At 47.0% G+C, this 27275-nt stretch overlaps 1 protein-coding gene across 8 annotated transcripts in view; it reads right to left on the bottom strand.

Moving 5' to 3' along the window:
- MTMR3 (myotubularin related protein 3) overlaps nt 1-27275 on the bottom strand; it is a 152631-nt gene that overhangs the window by 44591 nt on the left and 80765 nt on the right. For all 8 annotated transcript variants that reach the window (XM_025193371.1, XM_025193376.1, XM_025193390.1 and 5 more), the window contains 2 exons: nt 1746-1951; nt 1408-1539 (listed from right to left, as the gene is read on the bottom strand). In XM_025193371.1, coding sequence (XP_025049156.1) covers nt 1408-1539; nt 1746-1951 — 338 coding nt within the window. The remainder of the gene's footprint in view (nt 1-1407; nt 1540-1745; nt 1952-27275) is intronic.

Raw genomic sequence — 27275 nt, 5'->3', positions numbered from 1 at the left:
TCTCTCCACGGGCCCCCCTTACCCCGGCTGTGCTGGGGGTCGGCGGGGGGCTCCGCGGCTGCTGGAGGTTTTTGGGGGGCTTCTGGGGGGCTTCGGTGGAGCGGGGGCGCAGCGAGCTTTCACCCGCGCGTCTCTCGCCGCTTCCGAGCCTAACTGGGCTTTTTTCCCGGTCGGCGGGCCCTTTTAAACTGCGCGGCAAAGCCAAGGCAACTTGGTTCTAGCTGCAAAACGGTGATTACTGTATGTAACTTTTTGGCAGTATGCCCTCTTACAGTGTTACAAACTGATGATACAGGTCCAAATATGCCAAAGGGGTTAAAATTATTGACCTGAAAAATAAACAACGTTGTCTGCACATTCTGGGTCTTTCATGGTAAAGCTCTGGGACAAGATTGTACCATTTAGCTGACGTTTCACATGGGGAATGGTGCAAAGCTGTAATGCTGCAGGGGAACTCCAGGAGGCAAAATCTTCCCCTCCCTACCAACTTCTCTGAGGGACAGGGGAAGTGCACAGGATGAACCATTCTTTGGAACGTGCTCTTCAAACACCCCACCAGGAATGATCAGCTCCAAAAATGTTGAAGAAGGCTCCATGTCTTTCTAGCCCTCTTTGGAATGGACTGAACCATATGAATAAATGGGGGAACAGTCCTCAGCCCTTGTATAGAGTAGGGAAGAAGGCACTTTTTCTTCCCATCCTTATGACCAAACCTTATTACACCTTCTCACACTGAAGTGCAATTTACATGTCCATGTGTAGCCACATAAAGGCCTTTTCTGGCACTGACATAGAGCTTAGATTCTATTTCTAAAGGCCTTTTCTGGCACTGACATAGAGCTTAGTTTTTATTTCTCCCTCAGCAGCCACACTCACCTTGGGCTTGCCTCCTGAAAATGTTTCAAACACTCAACAACAGCTGTGTATTCTCTATGGTAGTTTAAGATGTCTAGATTGGTAGGCAACTGTGTACAGATCTCCAAATGTGTGGCTGGAGAAAAAACATGACTAGTGGCTGTTTCACACTAGAGGAAATTAAGTTAAATTGCTGCAATGCATTGCTCTTTTCCATTTTGAAAATTAACTCCCTTAATAATAACAAGTTCCCTTATATTTTTGGACAGGTATCTGGACAGTTTTGCTCCCTATCTCACCACTGGTCACTATGTTTCAAAGTGCAGCTATTTTGGAAAAGACCTCAGAAGGTTATTAGGTTACCTCAGAAGGTCTGTGATAACTGTACTGATATACACATTTGTTTAGATACACCACACTTGCATACAGGTGATTTTAAAGGCTTTAGAGTGTGTAAGTACATATGAGCAAAACCTTTTGTCCTTTTTAATATATAAATATCCCTTACTGACCAGGATAATTTGAAGTGTTATGAGAGAAAAATCTGCTTACCTGGGCACTCACAGCCTCCCCCTTTGGCTCTGTTAGCTACAGCAGCTGCATATGATCGTGCATCCAAAATTAAGAGCTTTTGAGGCTGGATGGCCAAACTCTCTGCTCCTGAAGCATTAGAGATTGAAGAATCTATAGAAGAAAGCCCATCAATGAGCAACTTAGAGACACTTATAATGCAGCTTGCAAATTCATGTAAGACATACAGTGTGGATACAAGAATCATGCACAGTCTACAGATATATTTGTACCCACACATTTTATATAGTACACACAAGAAATCACACTTATATACAAAGCTCTATCCATTTCAGAAATGGTGGGGCTGGTGAGCTCACCAAATTCAACGTCGGAGAGGTCCCCTCCATTAGAGAAATCTCTGGAACAGTTTCCATTTATTAATTTGTTGCTGTTAGATCTAGAATCTGAGGCACAGGCTTTGGCCACTGACTGGACAAGGTGTTCATCGTCTGCATTCCTCCAGCCCCACCAACTGACCTCAGGCTGTCCGCAACGGGAAATCACTGCCCCATTACTCTGGTGCCTACACAGAAAAGAGTAAGGAGAAAAAATAATTGCAGCATCAGAATTATGTCTCACTGCAGTATCATAAAGCATATAGTGTTCTAAGGCACCTACACTCTATAGATTTAGCATAATAGCATGATGTTCCCTAATAGGATATGCTATATCTGTAGGCAACTTGAGTCAACTGCTGTAATATTAACAAATTACATTATGAAGTAAAATATAAATCACTTTTAGTAGGCAGATCTGAAAAAGGTGTGGAATCCCAGATATACTCCTAGCAGGGTTATGTAGCAAGCTCCTTCCAGTGCTATGTTCCTACAACAGAGGCGGGCAAAATACAGCCCACGGGCCAGATCTGGCCCACCAGGCACTTTCATCCGGCCTGCAGCACCCACCAACTAACTATACCCTATCCAGCCTTTCTGCCCACAAGGGTAGAAGCGAGACGCCTACATATATACTGCCCTTCCCCCACCTCCACCAACATACCTTACTGAGTCTCACTCCCATCCCCCTGTGTGGAAAGGCCCGGCTCAGCCAGCACACAGCTTCTGGGCAGGGCTGCTGCTGCCACTGCTGCACCTGCCAGGGGGACTTGCTTGGCTTCCCGTTCCCACTTGCTCTAGGCAGCAGGTAGGGAAGTGGCGGGGTGAGGACAGGAGCGGCAGGGGAGCTGCAGCTGGGCAGGATCATGGAGTATGGGGCTGGGGCTGGCAGCAGTGCAGAACTCAGGTGGGCAAGGTGTGGGTGTGAGGGAGCCTGAGGCAGTGTGGGGAACTCCCACACACTCCCCACATGGTGCGCAGCTCCCGCAGGTGGCAGCAGCAGCAACAGCAGCAGGTGAGGGCGCTTGGGGTGCTTGTGTACAGCATTGGTGCTGCTGCCTGGTGGTACGCAGCTCCAGGCAGTGCTGCACACCACGGCAACTGGAGCACAGCCTGGTCAGGCTGTTTCTATTGCCAGGGCTCCCTGCCACGCACATGCAACTCCCACACTCATGCACCACGGGAGGAAAGCTCCACGCGCTGGAGCCAGCTGCCTTCACCGCTCCCTGCCACACAGGTTCCAGGACTCTGTGGGGGAGCAGGGGCCAAGGCTCCCCTCCACTTCTGGTGGAGTCCTGGGATCTGCGTGGCAGGGAGTGGCAAAGACATCTGGCTCCAGTGTGTGGAACTTCCCTCCAGTGGCAGAGGAGTGCAGGAGTTGCATATGCACAGCGGGGAGCCCCAGCGATAGAGCCGGCCTGGCTGGGTGTGAGTGTCCCTGCCTGCTGCTGCCTGTGGGTGCTGTGCACCATGTGGGTAGTGCAGGGGAGATTCCCCCACCTCCCTACCCTCCCTCACACTCCCCAAACGCCACATACCCACACCCTGCACCCACAAACCCCCCAAATATACATACTCCCCCAATATACCCTGTCCCCCCCCCACACACAGCCACACCCCACCACCATACACCCCCCCACACGCCACCATACACCGCCCCCAACCACACCCCCCACACAATATGCTACACTAAGACTTTATTTTTTTAGTTATTATGCAATTCCCTCTATATAGAGTATGCAAACACAAATCATGACAAATATTTTTTGTAATAAAATTAAAATATATGTTATACTAGGTGTTTGAGTTTCAGTGCATGATTTGGTTTTTTTTCTGCTTCTAAGATGGCAACAGCCCCTTCCTAAAAGGAGTAATTTGGGGGAGGGGGAGAAGAGCAAGGGGAAGGATTAGGGGGCTAAGGGCCAGGACTCCCAGTCCCAAGATGGTGACCAGGGTGTAAAGCAACTGTCAAGGAGGGGGGCTACCCATGCAGCCCTCAAAAGCTCACCAAACCTTGTTAAGCGTCCTTCCAGCTGAAATAATTGCCCACCCCTGTCCCAGAACACACTACTGATTATGGCTGGAATGATGCTTAGCCTTTGGTAAGGAGCATCTTGGAGTACCAGCATATATAAATATAAAAATTGCTTCTAAAATATAAGTGAGACCAACTATAAAACTCCACATATTCGTAATATCCCCAAGAGATAGGAAAGACAGGGCAAGAGGTGACATTGTCAATATAAGATGGTATGTGACAGATGACTGAGTAGCATGAAATGACAATTGAACAGTAAAATTCAGTTTTTAAGTCACTATGCAGATGATTTTAAAATCTGAACCAGCTTGCAATTTTGTTATAATTAAAGTGAAAAAACCGATAACATGTTTATGACTGTCAGAGACTTCTCCTGTTTATCTGAGAAGAAAGACTGAGAAATTTACTCTTTTGTCTGTATAAACAATAAAGTAAAACTATTTTTGTTTAAATACAGATCACCTATGTTTTGGTTACTGTGTCAGTGCTGTGCAGCCAACTATTGACAATGAGAAATACAATTCCACTTCTGTCATCAAAGGGCTTCCATCTGGCCAAATGCCATCTACAAAATTCTATTTGTATTTAATTAATACTATTTTGCATTCAAAAGGTCTCAAAACATGTTAACAAAAAGAAGGTGTAAACATTATTATTACTTTTTTGCAGAGGGGAAACCTGAAGCAGAGAAGTGAAGTGTTTTGCTTAAGGCTACACGATAAGTCAGTAGCAGTCAAGAACAGAAGGCTGATCTTGTGACCTTCTTCAGTGTCTTATCCAGTCTACTTATCTACATACTGTTTGTTTCTATTTCAGAGCAACAGCAGATATGCATTCCTTACATGAAATTCTCCTTAAGCAAAACCATCCCTATCCATGAGCTCTGTCAGAACTCAGGACTCCCATGTTTAAAAGTGGGCAGCCACTTATGGTAGTAGTGCCACCCTCTCAGGACACATCAAAGAGCACAGACAAGCATACACTTGGAGCAGCTTCAAAAGGGAAGTGGGGGTTGCTGTTCTGGACCCTGCAGCAGCTCTTCTGCTGTAACAGCCTTTACCAGGGGTGCTCAACCTTTGGTTCATGGGCCAAATGTGTCCTGTGGAGCTATCACATCTGGCGTGCAGGGCTTCCTATGAGTCAGGAAATTTGGGGGTGGGGAAGTGGTGGCCATTAATACAGCTGCCCTGCCACCTGCCAAATCCCAAACCCCTTCCCCTTGCAGGGCCAGCCTGCACCCCCTTTTCCCCCCTGTTGAGCTACACCCCCTTCCTCCCATACCTGCAAGACTGGACCATGCCCCCTCCCCCTCTTGGGGGTGGGCTGAGGCCAGATCACACCCTTTTCCCCGCACTTGGGGCCGGGTCACATCCTGTTCCCCTTCCCCCACCCCCTTCACAGGGCTGAGTGAAATTCTCCCCCCTCCAAACTTCCAAATGGCTACCTGCCCTGCCGGTTCCAGGCACTGGGTCAAAACCACCATCTGGCCCATGGCTGGACCAAGAACTGCCCATCTGGCCTACCTGGGAAAAAGCCTGGACACTACTGGTCTATGCAGTTAGCCTGTAACAAATGAAGCAAAACCACTCCATCTTTAACTTTGCTTCATTCAGTATAAAGTTGGAGCACTCTAGCTCACTTGTATCAGTCACTGATTCTCTTACCTCTGCACAGTGGATATGTGTCTGCACAGCTACTGCACATGCTCAGTGGGCACTAGATGGGCAGGTACACGGCTGCATACATGTGTAGGTGGGGAATGTAACAGTAAAAAAATTCTGGTCAGCAAAAAATCAGGGCTAGCAGGAGTTAAGATGGAAGAGGAGGGACCCACTGTGATCAAGCACCAATAGCTGAATGGTAAGAGGTACTCACTCAGGAAGCAGAAGATCTAGGTGCTAGGGCCCCCTTATGCAGCAAAGGTTTGAACATGCAACTGTCCAATATCTTTATTTAGATTTATATCCTAACCTATTCAGGAAGACTTAGGGTGGCTCACAATAAAAGATAAAAAAACCCACAAGATAAGAAACAACAACAGACTCCCCAAATACTACCCCAAAACTTCACTCCACTCCACCCACTCGTTTCCCTGCCTATAATCCATGAGAGCAATGCCTCTGGCACATGCCAACCCCTACTCACATCTAGAAAACCTCTACCCACTTCCGCCAGCCCCCATTCCCACCCACTCCCACTTTCCTGCCTCAAACCCAAAAAGGACCTCAGAATTGGTATTTCTCTTTATACCAATCTACTTTTTAGCCACTCCTGCTCCCTATTCATTTTAGTACGTATAACAATTACTCAGAGTAAATAGGTCAGTAAAAAGATTTTGGTTCTTTGCATAAATATGCAATGCTATTTCCATAAAAAGTGCTTGCTTTATATACTATCATAGTTAAAAGCTACACCTGAATATTTTACATAACAACCCCCCCATTTTAACTGTTGATGATTTTAAAGCAAGGAAGAAGCACAGGAACATTTTGCAAATACTTAACTTGGGCAAACTGCTCATACACTGAAGTCAGTGTGACTATTCCTGTGAACAGTTACAGATGTGAACAACTTTGCAGGATAGTAGTTTTTGCTGTTATTTTAGAAGTACGACAAGATTCAAAGTCATAACCTTGTCACCTGTAGTTTTCATTAATGTCATAATCATTTCTCATAAATTATAAAAATAATCTGTCAGAAATATCGGGGGATAAAATAGCAGTTTAGATTAGGAGAAACCTCATTCACTACCATGGATACTGTTCACTTTGCTAGTTAATTATCATACAAAATAGCATTTAGATATAAAACCAGCAGTTTCGGTGTGCCTTGCATGCCCCATCAAACAGCTGGTCAAAAGAGGGTAACAGTCTATGAATGGAACAAGTATCTATCTGAAAAACTACTAGTAGCTATGACATGCTGTCACAGTAACCAGACGGGGCCAGAAGCTTCTCATTATCTCCATCCCATGAAAGGACAAGGTTCAGTCACTCAGCTTCAAAAGGAAGACTAGGTAATGTCTAAACTTTGGTGTGGTAGCTGGAGCACCATGTTTGGAAGTTAGAGAAATGAAGGCTGGCATTCCCTCTGGGTGAGAGGGACCTAGAACTCAAGTCTTCTGCTGCTGGGGCAAATGCTCTTACCATTCAGCTATGGGGGAAAAACATGGAATAACCGTCTTCCCATTTTTCCAGGATTTACACTAAGGCCAAATCTACTGTATTTTCTTATATAACAGATATCCACCTCTCCCTCCCCTTGCTTTGGGAAGGCAAAATGAAAAAAAACCCTCAACAATATTTCCAGTAGTTGTGGCTAAATGCTGACTGCAGGTAACCCTGACTGCGGTGGCTATGGCTAAGAGCTGTAGCTGAAGGGTGCATTCCACCTAGGGTGGTTATTGACACCTGCCTACAGTACAAGACATCCCCTTGGTGAGGGGTGGGGCCACCACCTCCTTGGCTAATCAGCAGCAAGGGGTGGGTTCACCGGGAACATCCACCTGCCTCTCTGGCTGGCTCGGAACCCTGCTCCTCCTGGCTATGCGCTACCCTACATCTAGGCACAGCCAATACAATCACAAGGACAAATGATTGGCATGTATTTCCACCAATGAACTGAAAAAACAGGACATTTTGCAGTCTGTTCCTTATTCAGAAATGGACAGGGAGCAAAGGGTTTAAAAACAGGACAGTCTGATACAAAACAGGACCAATGACCACCTTAATTCCACCCCCTCCCTCCCTAAGGTTGGCAGAGGGAGAAGCACAGTCGCTATCTTGCAGTGATATCTCTCTTCTTCTGTTCTTCCATGCTTCTATTCCAGCAGGGAAAAATGAGTTTCCCCATTTAAGTCTTGAACCCCAATTCTGCAGGGGCAATTTTTGGGGGGGAAAAGGTACATAAGATATGTGAGTAAACTAAATCTACACATCTATAGGAGCCTTAATCAGTAAGCAGAGCCACCTCTTCCCCCAAGTCTGTACCCATTTCCTTGCTCTGAACATTCTGATATGTATTCAGCGGGGATGCGGGTTTTGTGTTTGCCATGGAAAATACAGATTTTCCTGTTTAAAGGATTAGATCGTGGATTTTCCCCTTTAAATGAGAAAAACATGGATTTTCCCCTTTGAATTGGGAAACTGCAGGTTTCCCTTTGCAAGCAGGCAGCATTCCAGCCTGCAAGGAAGAGCCTGGGGCTGGGGGGAATGGGCAACTGGAGGCAGGGGGTGCATACAGCCAGGCATGGTGGTAGGAGCAGCCCTGACAGCTGGATATGGGTAAATCTATGGCGAGGAGAGGAGGGTGGGCTTGGGGCCTGTCTGGTGTGAGTGTGTGTGGGGGGTGGGGAGTAGGGCAGGGAGTGCTTGCTGGCACTGCAGGAAGTTGTCCAGGCACGGGGGCTGATGTAGGGCAGGGGGGTCTAAGACCATATCCATGCTGCTGCCAGCAAGGCCCACCCAGAGGCACCTGCCCTTTCAGAAGGGGAAGTGGGGGGGTTGTCCTTAAGGGGCGGTGGGGAGCTGCACGGTTGGGCCAGTAGCACTGAGGCATGGTGCCTATCCTCTCAGGGGTGGGGCAGCCAGGAGATGCTGCCAGTAGGGTGGGGGTGGGGCCATGGCCAGGCCAGCCACCTACTGCAGCTCACGAGCCCCAGCTGGGGGCGGTGGGTGGCACAGGCATCCCCTCCTTCTCCCTTCAGTCCGTGCCAGGGCCAGACTCACTCCAACACTGTCTGCACAAGCTGGAGATGCTGCAGCCATAGCCACTGTGCTCTGGCCTGGGCAGGATGGAGACTGCCTGAAGCTCATTGCCTTCCTGCTGCCTGGAGCTTGGCCCAGGCTACAGTCATGCTCAGCTTCATGCTGCTGCTATGGACCATGGCACTGGTCCTCCTCACTGTGCAACAGCCCCAACCACAGTCAGTGATGTGAGGTAGCATGCGGTGCCCCAGCTGCTGCCTGTGCACCTCATGCTGGAGGCCATCCCTGCAGACCACCAACCTGTGAGTCTGTGTGGGGCAGGGGGCAGCTGGGGGCCCCATCCAGCAGAGCGGAAGGTGCAGGGGGCTGCAGGTTAGGAGGGGCACCAGTAGGAGTTGGGGTGGGGGGTTGTGGGTCAGCAGCGAGGGGCACCGGCAGAGTCAGGGTGCTGCAGTTGGGAGTGAGGGGCACTGGCATGGCTGGGGGTAGGGGACAGACGGGGAACTGTGGGCCAGGAGTGAGGGGCAATGACATAGGCAGGGTCAGGCTGCCAGCACATCAGGGCTGCTCAGCACCACAAAGAAGCAGGGAGGGGCAGCTGCAGCTGGACCTGCGTCCTGGTGAGCAAAGGGGGCAGGGAAAGCTCTGATTTTCCATGATAAAAAAACCAAGATCAAGCACCAAAATATATACTTATATACCTATTTAGAATGTATTTTATTATTATGGTTGAGGCACTGGTAGGCTTCCAAACTGCTTTAAAACTGTAAATATACCAATAAAACATTGTGTTCAACTGATGTGTGCGCGTGGCGTTCCATTTTAATTGAGGAAAAATGTGGATTTTGGGGGTTTTAATCAGAGAATTTGGGATTTTTTCCCCAAAACAGGTTCCTCGGTGTTCAGGTAGGTGAAATTAATTGGTTTAAAATGTGTTACCTATGCTGCCAAACTTTTGAAGTATATATAGTAAAACGCAATGCAGTGCCACTCCTAGAGCAAACCAGTAGATGGCACTGAAAGTGTTATGCTATGCTACTAAATTTTTACAGACAAACTTAACTGTTTTGACTATGTTGCTTATCAAACCTTAAAATGCCTGGTAAGCAGTGAAGGCACACCTTGATTGAAACTGTGTGATTACTTGTTACATAATTAGTTCAAATAAAATCCATATATTGAAAGGGAACAACAACTGCAAGCCATTCGTTTGTGAAATAAAGGAAAAGCAACTGGAATGTCAGATTTACAAGTGGTGCCACCTACCTGAGGAAAGAAAGCCTATTTTTATTACAGTGAACATCCCTGGGGATGATCCTGGTAACTGAAAATGCACCCAGGAAAAAGGATAACAATCACTCAAAAATGCAAGTGTCAGGTAGCTTTTTACTTTCTTACAATGTCTGAAGCTAGAAAAAATGAAATAAAACCACTTTTAATGCAAGTGAAGAATTCGGTTCTAACAGCTAAGAGATTAGCTCATTTGTCTTGATCTGTGCGCTCCTTGCTTTTGTGTGTCTCCATTTTTGCTTCTTGGTTATTATCACTAGTCATAAAAGAAGATGCAGGCTAATGGCTGATCTCATTAAGAACTGTAAGGCCCTAATACCATTGATGAGTTAGGACAGGCTTAACTGAACAGATCTGTAACTGGAAAACGGCAGTCAATTCTATTGGTAATATGAGCTGGATTGTATTCCTTCTGATATTTATCTAGCTGCGTTCAAGCAGTCTACCTAACAACTAGCCTTACCATTTCAGTTTGAGAGCATGGACATAAAAACAACTTATTGCAGGATAAAAGGAAGTGGGGCTGTATCGTGCAGGTATTCTGCAGTTAACTGCTGGGTGCAGTTATTCTGGGCTCTTATCCCAGGGTAAGTGGAAACTAAATTGTATTAACCTACTCTTCTTTTAATGAAGGCTCAGTTTGTGTGGTTCAGCTTCCACTTAGCAGAGGGTAAGAACATGCGTGCACACTGACTATGGAACATCTCATGCACAGTAAAGCCCTGCCCCCTTTTACTCCATGGTAAATTGTTTGTATGGTCATATCATGGATCTGATATATGTAGGGAACGGGTCCGGAGAATAAGTTGTTATTTTCAGTTAATTTTAAAACAGTGAAAAAGTAGTGAAAAGTAAAAAATTATACTTTCCAGATCTTCTGAAGCCAGCCCAACACAGCCATCCATACAAGGACTGCATGATAATCACTCATCAAGCGTCCGAAAAACGCATCTTAAAACAGCTATGTGATGTACAGTACCCACACTCTTCATCTTCCTCCTCACATTCAGGCAACCTCTTTGAGAACAGTAATATATTAATTAAGATGCCTTCCAATATATTTAGAAAAAGAGTTACAGGGGATGGTATAGCACACTTTGCTTAAATAACTGACAGAATAGCATCTTAAGGAATTATTACTGCAATTCACTATCCATATGACTTAGTAAGTAAACTACCTGCCCAATTTATAACTCCCTCCCACTTCCTGCAATGGTAAAAGTCACGCTGCTTGTATGGGCAATGATTTGAGATTATGAAAGGCGCAAAAGGACACTCTTCTGTACCTCTTCCTTCCACATATAGTATGTTCCCAGGACAGTGAGTAATAAGTATTAAAAGAGTGCGCATGTGTGAGGGGATGAAACCTCTAAAGCTTCTATCAAGATGCTGCCAAGAATGCAAGGTTTGGTTCCTACTGTATATCTTCTGGCTCCCAAACTTGAAAACTGTAAGAAGGCATGGTGAGGGCCAGATTTTAATGAGTTTGGTACCTGCCAGGTTCCTTTCATGCACCTAAATAAATATCTAGATTTTTCAAAACTATTTGTGTTTGAGAAATAACAGGCAGCTGCTGAGTCCGCTGTTCTTCTAGAAGTCTGGTTACCTCTAAAATAAAAATTAAATTCTTGAAAGTCTAGTCTCAACTGAGCACTTTTGCATTCCAGTTCTGAATCTATCTAGATATTTCATCCTCCTTGATTTCCTCTTGAAGCTGGCCCACTGGGCACCCAGAGGAAGGAGATAGTGGAGCCAGGGAGAAACAAATTACACAAAAGTAGGGCTACAAGGGACCTGAGAACATCTTGTTCAACTCCCTGCTCAAGGCAGGATCATCCCTATCTAAAGTATTCCAGACAATGTTTATTTAGTGTGCAAGGCAATGAGTGTGGTCCTCAGTGAAATAGCTGTTATCCTAGGGAGGCAGCCTTGAGTTTCAGCCCGGTTCCCTGCTCCCACTAAGGCAGAAACAGCCCAGTGCTTTCTATTCTATGAATACTAAATGGAAGGCGTAGTGGGTCAACTTCAAGAGGAGGGCTGGAGAGGGTAGTCTGGGTAATGGGTTGCTCATGGCCCGGTAGTTAGAACACAATTAGGCAACACAGATTGAAAACCCTTCTGGGTGAGGGGTGCCAAGAACCTGAGTCACGTGGTGCCTGGCAAATGCCCTATCAGCAAGACTATTGGGCTAAAAGATGGGAGTGTCCTCAGTTTTACTTCTGGCAGGCATCATGGGGCGCGTCCACACATGCAAGCATGTGCGCTTGCAGGAGCTCAAATAAAAGCAGTGCAAATTTGAGCTCAGGCTTTTTGCCTCAGCGCACGTGCCCGGACATGCATTTTGGTGTGGAGCAAATTGTGCCGCTTGGGGCAAAATAACCCTGCCTGGCTCCTCCTGGATCTGCAGCCAGGGGGAGCTAGAGCCCGGGGCCAGCAACTGTGGTGTCCCCAGCAGTACAAAAAGCTGCCCTGTCCTGGCCCCATCAATACAAAAAGCTGCCCTGGCAAGTAGTTCAAGGCTACTTCCTTGCGGAAGCTTCGGTGGCCCAGCCAATTGGTACCTGGGGACACTACCCCTTGTGCCAGCTGGACTGCTGAAGCAGCCCCGAGAGTTCCCTGCACCCTCTACCCACTGCAGAAGTCTGGCAGTGGGGGCTGCTGCCTAGCTGTGACCTGCTGCACACCTACCAGGACAGGGACTGCACAGCCAGTAAAGGCACCTGCCCAGACAGGATGAGATCTGCTGGCAGGAGCTGCGTCTGCAGGGGTAGCTGTCCTCACATCCTGGTTAGTGAACGGGTCAACAGGGAGCTCTAAGTGCTCCATGGTAAGAAAACCAAAGGCAAACAGCAAACTATACAGGTATTTAGAATTCATTTTATTATGATGATAGAGACACTGGCAGGCTTCCAGCTTGCTTTAACACTGAAGCTATATCAATAAAACATTGCTCAACTGATCACTGTCTCTCTCACACTCTCTCTTTCTATATATAGTAGTCTTTTCTTTTAATTGTGGACGAACATAGATATCAGGGTATTTTACAGAGTGACTTTGGGATTTTTCAGTTTTCAGATAGGGAACACCAGAATTCCTGCTAGGGAGGCAAGTTGCAGGACCCAGGCAGAGGAGCCTTCTCAGAGCTGGCATACTGGACCCAGCTGGAGGTGGCTGACCTCCTGGCCAACTGGGGCCGGGAGGACATGCTTTGACAATTCAAAACAGGTCACCACACTGAAAACATCTTCCAGGTGATAACTGCTCAGATAGCCAGACAGGGGGCGACTCTGCAGCCACAGCCCACTGGATTGAGACCAGCCTGGCCCCATCCCCTGCCGACTCCTGCAGCCCCCCTGATGGCTGCTCCACCCAGCCCCACCCCAGCCCCATCACCCCTTGCTTGTACCCCCAGCCCCCTTGATGGCTGCCCTGCCGCACTCACTGGCAGTAGCAGCTACTGTTGGGGTCAATGGGGCCTTGTGGCAGAGCATCCTTAATTGCAAGGATGCTGGGGCCAGGGGGGCAGTGATCGGGGGGCCTTAGGGGGTAGGCAGGTGATGGGCCTGGGCTGGGTGGGGCTACCACCCAGCGAGCGATCGGTGGGGATGGGGGCCCAGGCGGAGCATGGGCCCAGGCAGGGCAGTGATCAGAGGGCTAAGAGAACGGGTAGGGCCAGGGGTAGTCCCGCTATGGTCCCCTCCTCCAGCCCCTCCCACCCCCTCCCCGCCTCCAGCCCCTCCCCCCCCCTATTTACAGGCAGGAGTCTGGGTCCAGCTCCCTGCGGTGGGCAGACTGTTTTAGCATGGGGTGAGGGCCAGCCACAGAGACGCTCTGGCTGGCTACCAGTGTGTCTCTGTGGAGGACCAAACCTCTGGTTGCCTGCTTTTTTCCCCTGCATTTTTTTTTGACTCCTGGATATGCAGGAGTCTAATTTTGCCCCGTGTGCTGCAAATTTGCAGCACGGGGAACATTTTTTCATTCCCACACGTGCCTCTTGCAGCGTCTCAAAGGGCTTTGAGATGCTGCAAGATGCAATGTACGCTCATGGGGATGCGCCCATGACGGGCAAATCTATTTCATCACGAGATGAACTATAGTTCTAAACTGTGTAAGTACCCAAAACTTCAGATATGGAGCTCCAAATGTGCCACTTATGTGCATAAATACAAACCGATCTTTGATCTTGGGTTCTTATGAAATGACCTCTGACCACCATAAGCAGATCCACCTTAGCAACATCAGAACACACACTGACACTGTCTGAAATACATCCCTAGGGCTGAAAGGGACCTACTGCATGAAATACAGGACTATGATATGTAGTTTCATTTTCCTGGGAGACTGGAGACTGTACTTGAAGGCCTTTGATGAGTGCTCCTCCATCAGGGATCTTTCAAAATCCTCGCTGGCAAGTAAGAGGGAAGAAATAAGACCTCCCTGAAGACGCTTGCTGGTTCTTTCCAACACGTGAGGGAAAACTAGACCAGGAAGGGAACACCTTTCCAACACCTGAGGAAATGGCTCCTGGGAGAACAGATGGTCTACAAATGGCAACGTTTTTGGGGAGTGCACCAAAAACACCCACAACCTTATCTTGTAAGATGTTGGCATACCAAGGGTGGACAGCAGGGGAACTTCAAGGGGCCTGATCCTTGTGGCAGCGCAGCCTAGGCCCTTTCCCCACCATCCACCCTGAGGGGCATGTGCCAAGCAAAATGGCCTTGCATGCCATACTCTGCCACGCATGCTGGGGGTTGCCTACCCCTGGTCTACAATCATACCTGCAGAATCCAAGATGAAGTCTGACACACAATGTGACAGGTCCAGGACACATGAATCAAAATCAATAGGCAGGTCCCAACTGTTGTTATCAGGTTGGTATCTACTCATGAAATGAGATCCAGCAAGGATCTGTCACTTCTTTCCACTACCTGGGTACAATAGGACACATGCAAAGCCCTACTGCTGCCAAATGCTACTGAAGTGCATGGGCCATATGTTGCCAACCCCTGTTCTAGGCAATGCCTAAAATATGATTTCATGATTAGAGCACTTGGCTCAGAAGTCTGAGAAGTAGGATTAAACAGCCTCTGGTGAGGGGAAGCTTAGAAGTGGGGTCCCTGATACACTGGGCAAATGCCCTAACCACTAAGCTATTGGGCCAAAAGTTAGGAGTGCCTTCCTCCTCTCTCTCTCCACTGTTACTAGTTAATGATTTTCCCTGACTAAAGTTTTGGGAACTAAAGCAGTATTATGCATGCACCTGAGCAATTCTATTTTGCCACAGAGCCTGAATTAGCCTTCTGAGCATGGGAAGTGCAGGGTGTGTGTAGCTATGCAGGTGGAAATGAAATCTAAATTCTCTGTTAGTACCAAAACCTACACTTATCCAATGACATTAGTGCAACTTGGGAGTGTAAAAGTGAAATAGGATCTGGTCATTCCTGGCAATATCTTGTAAGGAGGGTCTCCAAAAACAGATAGGAGAGAGAAGACTGGGAATAGACACTGTGCTAAACTGGATTGTATAACCGGCAGCAATGATGTCTAAGACCCATTGGTCTGTTCTGTAGACCCATATTAGTCAAGAAAGAGCCATGTAGTCACCAAAGGCTGTGGAAGAGAATGATGGAATGTGAATGGAGTGAAACGCATCTTCCAGCTGTCGTATCAAAACTAGGCAGCAAATGCTTTTAAGTCATTGGCATATTTCTAGAATGCCTGCTTGACAGTTAGGGTTCCTACTAAAGGAGAAGTCTATAAAAAGTATAGGTTAGCCTGAAATATACAAAGCACTCAAAATAATAGAAAGGTATCTAAATCACAATTTCATTTAAGGTACTTTCCATCCTAATAATCAAGTGATTAAGGTCTAAAATAGTGTGTAAGTCTAGATTGGGGCAGGCAATTATTTTGGGTGGAGGGCCACTTAATGAGGTTTGGTGAGCTGTTGAGGGTCTCATGGGTAGCCCCACCCCTTGACAGGTGCCCCGCCCCCTGGCCATCATCTTGGGATCAGAAGTCCCACCCCTAACCCCTGACCTTTGCCACTAGAAGTCCCTCCCCTAGTCATCCCCCCCCTTAGAAATACTCCTTTTGGGAGAGGGGAATTGCCTTCTTAGAACTAGAAAAAAAACCAAATCATATCCTAAGAGTCAAACACCTACTAAAACATATTTTAATTTTACTACAAAAAATATTTCTGTCATGATTTGTGTTCATGTACTGTATATAGAGGTGATTACATAATGATTCAAAAATAAATTCTTAGTTTTTTGAAGTGTGTGGGGCTACTGCTGCCACCCACTGCCTGCCAGGCCTGCATGCCATGTGGGAGAGTACAAGAGGGGTACCTAGGAGTCTGTTGGGGGGAAGGGGTGGTGGGAGGGAGGGGGCATGCAGGGGGCAGATCAAGGCCCCTGTGGTAGGAGGGAGTGGGGCCAGGGCAAGTGCTACACAGCCCAGGCAGGATGCGGGACGGAGCTACGACTGGCTCATCTGGAAGGCACAGGGGAAGGGGGGTGGCTCCCACCACTCAAAGCACCCTGAGTGGAGGCATGGCAAGCATGTGCCCCCCAGATATGTCTGTGGCACAAGGGCAGGCTTCCACTGTGGGCTGGGAACAGGAGCAGCACTGGGGTCTTCCTGGCACAGGAGGTGGGCCAGGGCTGCCCTTGGAGTGGGTGGCGGCAGCAGCATCTGGAAACGGCAGCAGTGCCGGCATTTGGGACTGCCGTAGCCACCCACCCCAAGTGCAGCCCCAGCTCAACCTTTCTGCCAGGAAAAGCCCGGTGCCACCCCTGGCCCTAGCCCACAGCAGGAGCCCTCCCTCACACTGTGCACAGATCCGGGGGGTATACGCCGCCCCCCAGGGGTGAGCCAAGCAACGGGAGCCCCTCCACCATGCCCCCTGGATGACCTGCTCATGGCTTTGTCAAGCACCCTGCCCTGCCTGTGCAGCACCTGCCCCTGCCCCACTCTCTCCCTAACCATGGCCCCTGCATGCCTCTTCCTCCCTCCCTCAATCTGTTCCCTGCATGCCCCTTCCTTCCCCCCAACAGACTTACCAGCTGGACACTGCTCTCCAAGCTGCCGGACAGGCCACGTGCATGCTGCGGGGGTGCACGCAGGCAGCACTTATTAGTGACATTATTGGCCACGTCAGCCAAAAAAGGCTGATTGTTAATAATGTCAATTTTCCTTTTATTGGTGCCGATACAATATGAACTCATGTAATGGCGCACCTCTACTATCCCTCTTATTCTTTTTGTCACCTAACTCTCTGAAAAGATTTTGGACATCTGTTGGGAAGATAACACCAGAAAATATTAACTAACTGAAAAGTAGTCTCTCTTACTTGTGAAAAAAACAGATACTACAAAATTGGGGTTGCTGCAATAGATGCCATTTGTCCAAAGATGCAATTTCATGATGGGGAATGATTGGATTAAAAAAAGTAACCAGCCTTTAAAAAAAAAACAAAAACAGCCAGACCACAGTTGAGGTAAAAACTGATGTAGTTCCATGTACATCAATTAAATTAAGCCACATTATACCAGCTGAGGACCTGGACCTAGATTCATAGATGTTAGGGTCGGAAGGGACCTCAATAGATCATTGAGTCCGACCCCCTGCATAGGCAGGAAAGACTGACCCCCTGCGTAGGCAGGAATGACTGCTGGGTTCAGATGACCCCAGCTAGATGCATATCTAACCTCCTCTTGAAGACCCTCAGGGTAGGGGAGAGCACCACCTCCCTTGGGAGCCCGTTCCAGACCTTGGCCACTCGAACTGTGAAGAAGTTCTTCCTAACGTCCAGTCTAAGACCTGGCCTTGTATATTTTGCAGAGTCTGAATGACACTTTCTTTGAGCTGTTCTGTAAATTAATTTTATATCCAGATGACTAAACTAGATTAAGCAGAGATATGGAGTGGATATTTTTCCAGAAAATTTTCCAGTGCTTTATTTTTCCATTTCTAAAAATTCATTGTTTCATAAAATTCATTAGTAACAATGAATGGATGCCAATACAATATTAGGCAATCTTGGCAGTTTCAAAGTTGTAATTAACATTTTTCAGGTGATTATCCCTAGGAAGTGTGAGAGAGAGTATACATATGTTTTATTGATTTGTAAACAGGAGGGTAAATACACTCACATAATAATCCAAACAAAAAGTCAAGTTATGAATTCACCTAATTGGCTGTGCAGGTCAAATCAAAACCAAAGATAAAATTCTTATTTCATCTCAGACTGCAAGTGAAAGCAAAACCAAAACTAAAACTGATTAATTTTTGTTTCACTTTCAGTTCAGCAAACACACAGAGCAGTGTCTCATTTCTTTGTTTGAGTTGGCAGAGTTGGAAGTGTTTGCATGCAATCAGTTAGTGTTCTAGTCCTTTTGCTTTGAGGTAGTTATAATAATGCCTAATCTGAAAAACAAAACAAAACTAGTGTGGCATCATTCTAGTGAAGTTCAAGCCACTGAAGGAAGGAAGAAAGTTGGTAGATGTAAACATTGCAGGCAGGAGTATGCTAACAACACAACAAGAATGAAGAAGCATTTAATAACATGTAGAAAGTGTCCTGAAAGAGCACAAGCCATATACAGAAAGCTAATACAACCAAGTGATGGAACAACATCATCTGAGAAAAGCCTACTTCAGGAATCCTATGCAAGTAAACAAGTTAATATGTTAAACAACACACACTACAGACTAGCATCTGTATTGTTTTAAAACATTATAATTTTAAAAGTCGTTAATGTAACTCTGGACTATTATTTATTTATTTATTTAAAATATTTGTATCTTGCTTTTCTGCTTACACTAAGCACCCAAAATGGCTTAGGCTTAACAATCATTTTTTTAAAATTACATAAGAGATAAATAGTTAACTATTTCAACCCAGCAGATCGAGCTTAGTCCTCTGGCCAATGGCAGAGGCCAGACTATATTTGCCTTTGGCTCCGCAGTCCCAGGGCAACTGAGCAGCAAGTTGAGCAGCAGTGTTGTTTCTGGCAGGGATGGGGGGAAGCATCCTTCCATCCATCCTTCCGATGGATAAGGCCCAACTAGAATAGGCTAAAATAAAAATCTTTTCCCCCTTTTGTTGCAGGAACCTGGTAGCTCAAGTGAAATAGCAGATTTGCAAAACATGGAAAATGAAAATGTAAAGCTGCCAGGTCTGGGGGAAGAAGAAGCAGGACCCTCGCTTTCAAGATCACTGTCACCAGATATGCGATCCACCATGAGTAACTGCTCAAGACAGTCAATCTTTTTATCAAGCTTTGTGGACAAAATGTCGAAAGAAGATCAATAAGAAGCAGATGAGACATTACCTTGAGCTATACTTGCAAGTGGTACACCTCTTTCCATAACTGAAAATCAGTACTGGAAGAAACATTACAAACTAATTCTCCTATCATATAAGTTAGCCTCATGTTATCACCTATCACATTCTCTCTTAGATAGAGAGTATGACAGAGCTCAAACAATGGTTATTCAAAGGATTGGACAAGCACAATTACTGACTCTGATGTCAGATGGATGGACTGACATAGAAGGAAATCCTTTATTGAACATTATGTTAGCAACACCTGAACCAATATTCCTAAAAGGAAATGCTACCACATTCTTCTCATCATACAAGTGAACACATAGCCAAATTACTGAGTGAAGAGATTGAAAGTGCAGGTCCCTCCAGGGTGCAAGCTCTTGTAACTGATAACGCAAGTAATATGAAAGCTGCATGGCATATTGTAAAGGCAAAGTATCCTCATTTAATAGTATTTTGCTATCTTGCTCATGTGTTGAATCTTCTGGTAAGGGACACAGTAAGTGTGAATACAATGAAGACAATATTGGCAAACTGCAAAGCAATTATGAAGTTATACAACAGTCAACACGTTGCTAATCAGACCTTGAAGAAATTACAGAAAGAGAAGCAGGGGAGGGAAAGTGCACTTTTATTGCCAGGAGAAACTAGATGGGGCTCAGCTACAAAGTGTTTACATAGTTTGCTGCGCACAAAGTGTGCTTCAATAGATGGCACAGTATCCCAGATTATTCCCACGACCATTCAGATGCAGATTCTCGACAACAATGCATTCTGGGTTTGAGTTCAAGGAGCAGTTAATTTGCTACTACTGGTTTCAATGGCTATCAAGAAACTTGAAGGAGATACACCAAGCCTTTCAAATATTCCAGAGATATTCAGACAACTGAATGAAAATCTAATTGAGTTCTGCCTTCTTCACCTCTATCCAAAAAAGTAGTAGTAGTAAAACAAATCTTTACTAAGAGATCTGAGTTTTGCTCCCATCCAGTTCATCTGGCAGCAAACCTTTTGGATCCTCAACAGAGAGGACAACATTTATCAGAAGATGAATCATCTACTGTTCTCAATACAATGATGGAAATAGATAAAAATGACCCAACATCGATGAAATAGTCATGATGACAGACATTGCTGAGTACTGTGCAAAAGAAAAACTTTGGAGCAAAGACATTTGGTGGGCAACAGAGAATACCTCTCCTCTTGCATGGTGGAAAGGATACTGTAACACTCAACTGTTGTCCAGGATTGCTCTAAGGATCCTAAGCATTCCACCAAGAGCAGCTTCTTGTGAATGGACCTGAAAGGCTTTCATCTCAATCAAGACAAAAAAGAGGAATAGGCTAACAAACGAACGCACTGCTAAGCTTGTTTCTAGTCCTCAAAATCTCTTGCTTCTGGATCAGTCAGAAGCACCATTAGTGAAGAAGATGCAGTGTGATGATAAGTTGCTCTTGCCCATAGACTCATTGGTAAAACCATCCTTTAGCGAAAGAGAATGTGGTTCAAGTAGTTCTGAATCAGATTTGCCTCAATCTGATTCTGAAATGGGACTAACAAGTAGTGCAGGTGATTCTACAGATAATGACAGTGAAACTGGAGGTGCCGCAGTGACCTCAGTGGAAGAGAGTTAAACTCTGTTGAAGAAGATGAGTGGACAACCATGGCACATTATGCAGTTCTTTGGGTGCTAACATTAGTGTGTCAACAGTTCTCAGTGCCTACAGTTTTTTTTCCTTAAATTTAAACAAACAGCTTAAGGGAAGTGCATGCTATTGTGTATTGTCTTCACATTTTTACAAGTATTCCAATAAAAATAATTTCTTTCCACGTAAAGCTTTGAATTTGTTTGAATATAACATTTAAACCACAATAAGTGAGCTGTATTTAATTTTCTTCCTAATCAAATATTTCAGTTCAAGTACTTGTGGCTATTGAGATATAAAATTAACATGGGGGTAATTTTTTAGTTTTGTTTACTAAATATAAGTCATATAAACATGCTAAATCACGTCACGCTTTATTAAGGGCATTGGAAAATTTTCCAGAAAAAATTCCAATTCAAAATTTTCTGGAAAACCCACATCTCTCTTAAGACGACAGTTGTTCTTATATACATTCAGATATCTGAATATATCAGATATTCGCTGATATATGGCACCATCATTCCTTTGGCTCTGTTATTTTCCAAATAATTTAAGTTTTTATTTCAGAAACTTTCTGAGGTGCATGCTCCCATAAAGAAGGGGCAGTTGCAGGGGCACTGCTCAACATTCTCTCAAGACATCTGCAGAATTTAAAAGACACAAACTGTTTTTTACACCACTGTATGATTTAGTCATAGTCATGAATACCATAAATCTGAGGATACTCCATGATTGTTGTATGAGGTACCCTTCTACTAGATCAGAAGGCAAAATGAACAGGCTAACAGGAGATGCAATTCAGATAGACATATTGCTTATGAGAAAGAAAGGAAGTATTAGCTTGACATACAGCTATCACAAGGCAGTGCTTCTCAGTAGACAAATGAGTGGATAAGATCACTGTTGATCTGTAGTACAGAAGAAGGGTACTGGCCCTACACACTAGGGCTGTACAAAGCTTTGGTCCCCACAATTCGATTCGGCCCGATTCGGTGGCCAAATCTCTGAATCCGAATTGAGTCAGAGGACCCTTTAATCTCTCCGAATCGAATCGGGACCCTTTGAATTGATTCAAAGAGATTTGGACATGGAGACAACTTTAAATGTTTTTTCTACATACCTCTAGGTAGCAGGGGCTTGAGTGCTGCGGTGCAGGGGCATACTGAGTGTCCTTGTACCAAGGCACTAAGGTGCCTGCTACTTGTAGAGCCAGCGTAACTGCGCAGGTGCTGGTTGCTAGGGTAACCGGAGGGAGCTAGTGACTCACACCTGCCTGGTCAGCTGACCGGAAGGGCAGGGCCTGGCTCCTATATAAACCACAGGCCAGAGGCCAGGAGGCAGTTCCCTGCTGGCAGCTAAGGGGGAAGGAGCCCTGTTGGAATGAGCCAAAGAGAAGGGACCAGACTGCAGGTATGGCCTGAGATGTTGGGACAGCTGAAGCAACTCGGGTGTGGTGAGATAAGGTTGGAGCCAGATGGCTTAGATTTTATGTTATAGCCCAGGGGCTTGTGTTTTGTTTTGCTGTTTGTTACCGATGGCTTGGGAGAGGCTATATGGGGATGGAGGAAGCCTCAGAAGGAGACCCACGGTAGTGTGGGGACCCCAGTGCCAGTGAGGGCGCAGCATTCAGGGTGCACTGACCCCAGTCCCAGAGAGGGAGGGGCCGTATTGAGAAGCCCCAGAAAGGGAGGGTGCAGTGCCAAACAGAGCTGTGGAAAGCCCAAGCGCCAGTGAAGGCACAGAGTGACGCAAGGCCACGGAGGGCCCAGTGAGGACGAGGGGGCCAGATTACAACAAGGCCCAGACAACAGCGGCGGTACAGTCAGTGAGGTGTGGTCTATGGTGCAGGGGAGGAAACTGAGCCGCAGACAGTGCCTCCTAGCATCAGGGCAGCCTCCTGCTAATTAACATCGATTAACAACTAGGCATGGCAGGAGAGAAGGCGGGTGGTTGCCTCAGGAACAGGTGTGTGGGCTACATTTAGACTGGCCCAGAGTGGGCACCTGTTATTCCCACAGAAGCATGGGGGGCTCCCCAGCGTGCTCGGCAGCAGACCTGGAAGTGGACCAGAAGAACTTCTGGTCCACTGCCGGGAAGTGTGCAGGGGGGCCTCATGGCTCGGTGACTCATGCCTCCTGGGTCTGGGGTGGGCACTCAGGGTCCCCCTGCGGCCAATTGCCTGGAAGTGGTCCAGTCCAGTTCTGGGTTTGCTGCCAAGCACGTGGAGGGCCCCCTGCACTCCTGTGGGACGCTCCACGCGCCCCAGCATGGCAGCAATCACGAGCCATGCCTGCTATCTCAAAGTAGGTAGAAAAAACTTTTAAAGCTGTGTCTGTGTCCAAATCACTAATTCTCAGAATTGGCATCAAATCTTCAGATTCGGATTCAGCCGAATCAAATCAGGGACAGTGATCTGAATCAACGAATCGAATCACTGTCCCCGATTTGGGCCAAATCCAAATCAAATAGAGCCCGCTTCGCATGCCCGTACTACACACTATAACGCCTCCATGGTAGTGCTCCACAGCAGGGAAATGCACCCAGAAGAAAAATTCATAGACACCTAAGTTTGGTTTTTTCTCCTTTGCATCTGCAATGTCATTTACTGCAACAAAAGTGCAGCCTTACTTAGAAATTATGACTTTCATTTGACATAAGGGAATTTTTACAAGACAGACTGACTTCTGTTACTTACCATATCTGTTAATAGGCAACTACTATTGCACATTTCTAAGCAATGCAATCACAGGGCTGGTAGCTGAATATTATACAAAGGCAACAATTTCCATGACAGCTCCTTCAACTATGGCTTTATCAGCAACAGTATTAAGATTGGGTCTGGGTTTTCCCCCCCACCCCAAATCTTATTGTACCTAGAGAACTCCTAATAAATAAAAGACTAGCAGGAACATTTAGAAGTTTTATTCTGTGATAAGAATATCTCTTTGGTCATCATCTTTATAGTGCCAGAACTCCCCAGAATGAGGAGGCATTAATAACCAAAAGAATACTGGTATCAGAGTTAGTCACAGCAGTAGATCAGCCTATCAGTACAATCATCATGTAGCACCAAGTAAGAAAGAGGGTTTCAGTTAAAACTTTGCTTGTTTCTCCAAGCCACTTCCTTCTCCTCTAAAGAAGAACTTCTATGGTAATAGAAAGTGATAAGCAGGTAAGAAGAAAAAGGTGGATTCCCCAGTATTTCAAACTGTTTGATGCCCTTTTTCAGATGAAATGGAAAATCCACGTACAAAGGAATGCATGTAAAATGCAAAACAGCATCTGGTGAAGTAAACCACTCCTTATGAAAGCTTATGTAGCTATGACTTAGTTAGTCTAGGCCTACAAAAAAACCACTGCATTTGTCCCAGCATAAACCATTTCATCCTGGGACAAAGTGTAATCATTTAGACCAGGCTGCTCAACCTCCAGCCTGTGGGCCAGATCCAGCCTGTGGAGCCACGCCATCAGGCTAGCAGGGGTCACCAAAGGTCTGAAAATTTGGCAGTGAGGAAGCAGTGACAGCAGCTGCTGCTCCACTGCTGACAAATTTCCAGCCCAATGGGAGGCTCACACACTGGATAGCATGCTGGATCAGCATGCAGACGTGGTCCAGGATCCCATTGAGCCATGCAGGGACCAGCTGGAGGAAGTGTGGGGCCTGATCTTGCAGCACAGAACCAAGCAGAGGAAGCGTAGGGCCCAGATCTGTTGGCACAGGACCCCAGGGAGGTACTGTGGAGCCCCACGGAAGTGGCACTAAGCTGAGGGAGGCAGCATGGAACAGAGGGAGGCAGGCAGGTGTGGAGCAGAGCCCCAGAGATGTGTGAATGACAAGGAGCTGAGGGGGACAATGCAGGCAGCACAGAGCTCCAAGTACACAAAGCAGAGCTAAGTGAGGTGGCATGGAGCTCCGGAGTGGCAGCATTAGCAGTATGGAGCCAAGGGAGGGGCTAAAGTAGGTGCCATGGATAGCACTGAGCCAAGGGAGGTAGTACACGGATGAGGGAGGTGGGAAGGAGGTCCAGGAAAGTGGCATTGAGTCCAATTCTGTGGAGAGGGGCTGAGGGAGAAGGTGCGGAGCCCCATCCAGCAGCACGCAGCCCAACCCCAGTGCATGGGGTCTGATCTAGCCTGCTGATGAGTCCCACACCACTCATCCAGCCAATTGCACCAAAAGGTTGAGCACCCCTGGTTTAGATGTCCTTGTCCGTTATCCCAGGATAAATCCTAAAAAGGTACATAAGTACTAACAGGATAAGAAGTACTAACAGTTTATCCCAGGACATTACGAAGGAGGTAGGCAATTATTTTAGGCAGAGGGCTGCTTACTGAGTTTTGGCAAGCTGTTGAGGGCCGCAAGGGTAGCTCTGCCCCTTGGCAGGTGCCCCACCCTCTGGTCACCATCTTGGGATCAGAATTCCCACCTCCTAACCCCTCACCTTTGCCACTGGAAGTCCCTCTCATTGCCCCCCCCCCCACAAAAAAAAGTACTCCTTTCAGCAAGGGTTTGCCATCTCAGAACCAGAAAAATACCAAGTTATATTCTAAAAATCAAACATCTATTGCAACATTCGTTAATTTGGTTAAAAAAAATATTTTGGTCCTAATTTACGTGTGTTTGTGTAGTGTACAAAGAGGGGATTGCAAAATAGCTTAAAATGAAGTCTTAGTCTTATATATTGTTAGGGGGTGTGGGTGGGTGGGTATAGGTTTGTGGAGTGTGGGGGAGGTTGTGGGCGTGTGCGCAGTTTGTGGAGGATGGATAGGCATGGGGTATGTATGTGGGGTGAGGGAGCATGAGGGAGTATGTGTGGATATGTGGTGTGGGTGGGTATGGGGTTTGTTGGGGGCTGCGAGTGTGTGGACAACGGGTGGCTGGGGAGGGTTGTGGCATGTGTAGAGGGGGAGGATTTGCCCATAGCCTTCCAGCGGCAGGAAGAGTGCCCCGCAGCACTCCTCCAAGACCAGGCTCTATGCTCCTGCTCCTGAAGCACTGGTGCGGCTCTGTGCTGCCACTTCTCCTGTCTGCCACCACTGCCCTTCTGCCGCTTCCCCATCCTCCTTCCCCTGCTCACCACTCTGTCACCACATCTCAGCTGCAGGGCAGAGACTGTAGGACACAACAGGAACTAGACTAGCCTGGCTAGGGGGTGGAGGGGAGCAGTGGCAGCAGCAGGCAAATGGCTGCGGCAGTGGGGAGGGCAAGTGGGAGCGAGCAGGTGCATGGGTGGGAGCTCAGCAACAGCCCACTGGGAGTGCGGGTCCCGTGCGGTATGCCAGGGCCAGCACCGGTGGGGACCAGAGCAGACTGCAGGAGCACAGGGCACAGGCCAAAGGGGCTCTATGGAGCTGGGCCAAGCTGCATCAGCAGGCAGAGTGGGCCCACACCCACTTGCTGCCCCTTCCTCCCCGCCTGCTGCCGCTTTTAACACTTCCCTGCCCGTGGCTGCCGCAGCTCCTCTCCACCCCACACTGACCACTCCGGCACCATGTGGTTTCCGGCTGCAGGATGGGACTGCAGCTGGCTTGGCCTGACCCTGAAGACTGAGGTGATTGCCTGTGGTCCTCCCCTGCCTCCTCCCTGCGCCCCCCCCCCACTTATCTGATTTTCCCTCTGGCACAGGGAGGCAGGAACAGCCCCACAGTCCCAGGCCAGAAGCCTCTGCTTGGCATGTGGCTTCTGGCTGAGGGCAGGGGGTGGGGCAGGGCTGGATGGGCCTTGCTTCTACAGCTGCTTTATCCTGCTGGCGGCTTCCCCTGGGTCCTACTGCCCCTGGCTCCTGTCATCTTTGACATGCAGCCAGGTGCAGATTAGTATTTATTTTCTAAATTTTTTAGGGGCCTTGCGGGCTAGATAGAATGGCCTGGCAGGCTGAATCTGGCTCACAGGCCATCTTTTGTCCATCCCTAGTCTAAGTGGCTACCCCAGTATTGCATCACTGAATCAATGGCAGAAAAGCAGCAGTACATGCAGCTGCTCACTAAACCCTGATTAGAAAAGTGATTTGTGTATGTGCCGATTCCAAGATATTTCTGTTCTGGGAACATACACATGCACACGTTGTCCAGGGACAAATGCAATGTTTGTTCCTAGCCTGCAAGGTACAAATCTATCCTGCCTTCTGTAAAATGGAAGTTACTATAGAAATATAAAGATGTCATAACGAGTCCTTTCAGAAATTAAGGGGATTGTTAACAAGTATAAGTAAATCATGCTTGATTTCCTCACAATTGATAATATTCAGATTCTGCTTAAGAACAGAACTGACAAGCACTGAGAGGATCAGCAAGAAAAAAAACTTACAAGCGTTCACAATGTTGTCTCAGTTGTACCATGTTAACATACAGCAAAACACAGATTCTTCACAGGGTTAGGTTCCTCACTTCCCTCTGAAGATGAGAGCTTGCAAACTAATCAGGAAATATATACAGCCACAGCAAACAGCTGCATGGAATCACTGTTAAGCTCCAGCTGGTAGAGAAGTGACACTC

This window comes from Alligator sinensis, unplaced genomic scaffold, assembly GCF_000455745.1.
Source record: "Alligator sinensis unplaced genomic scaffold, ASM45574v1 scaffold216_1, whole genome shotgun sequence".
Classification (NCBI taxonomy): domain Eukaryota; kingdom Metazoa; phylum Chordata; order Crocodylia; family Alligatoridae; genus Alligator; species Alligator sinensis.
This window is presented reverse-complemented; position numbering and strand designations above follow the sequence as displayed.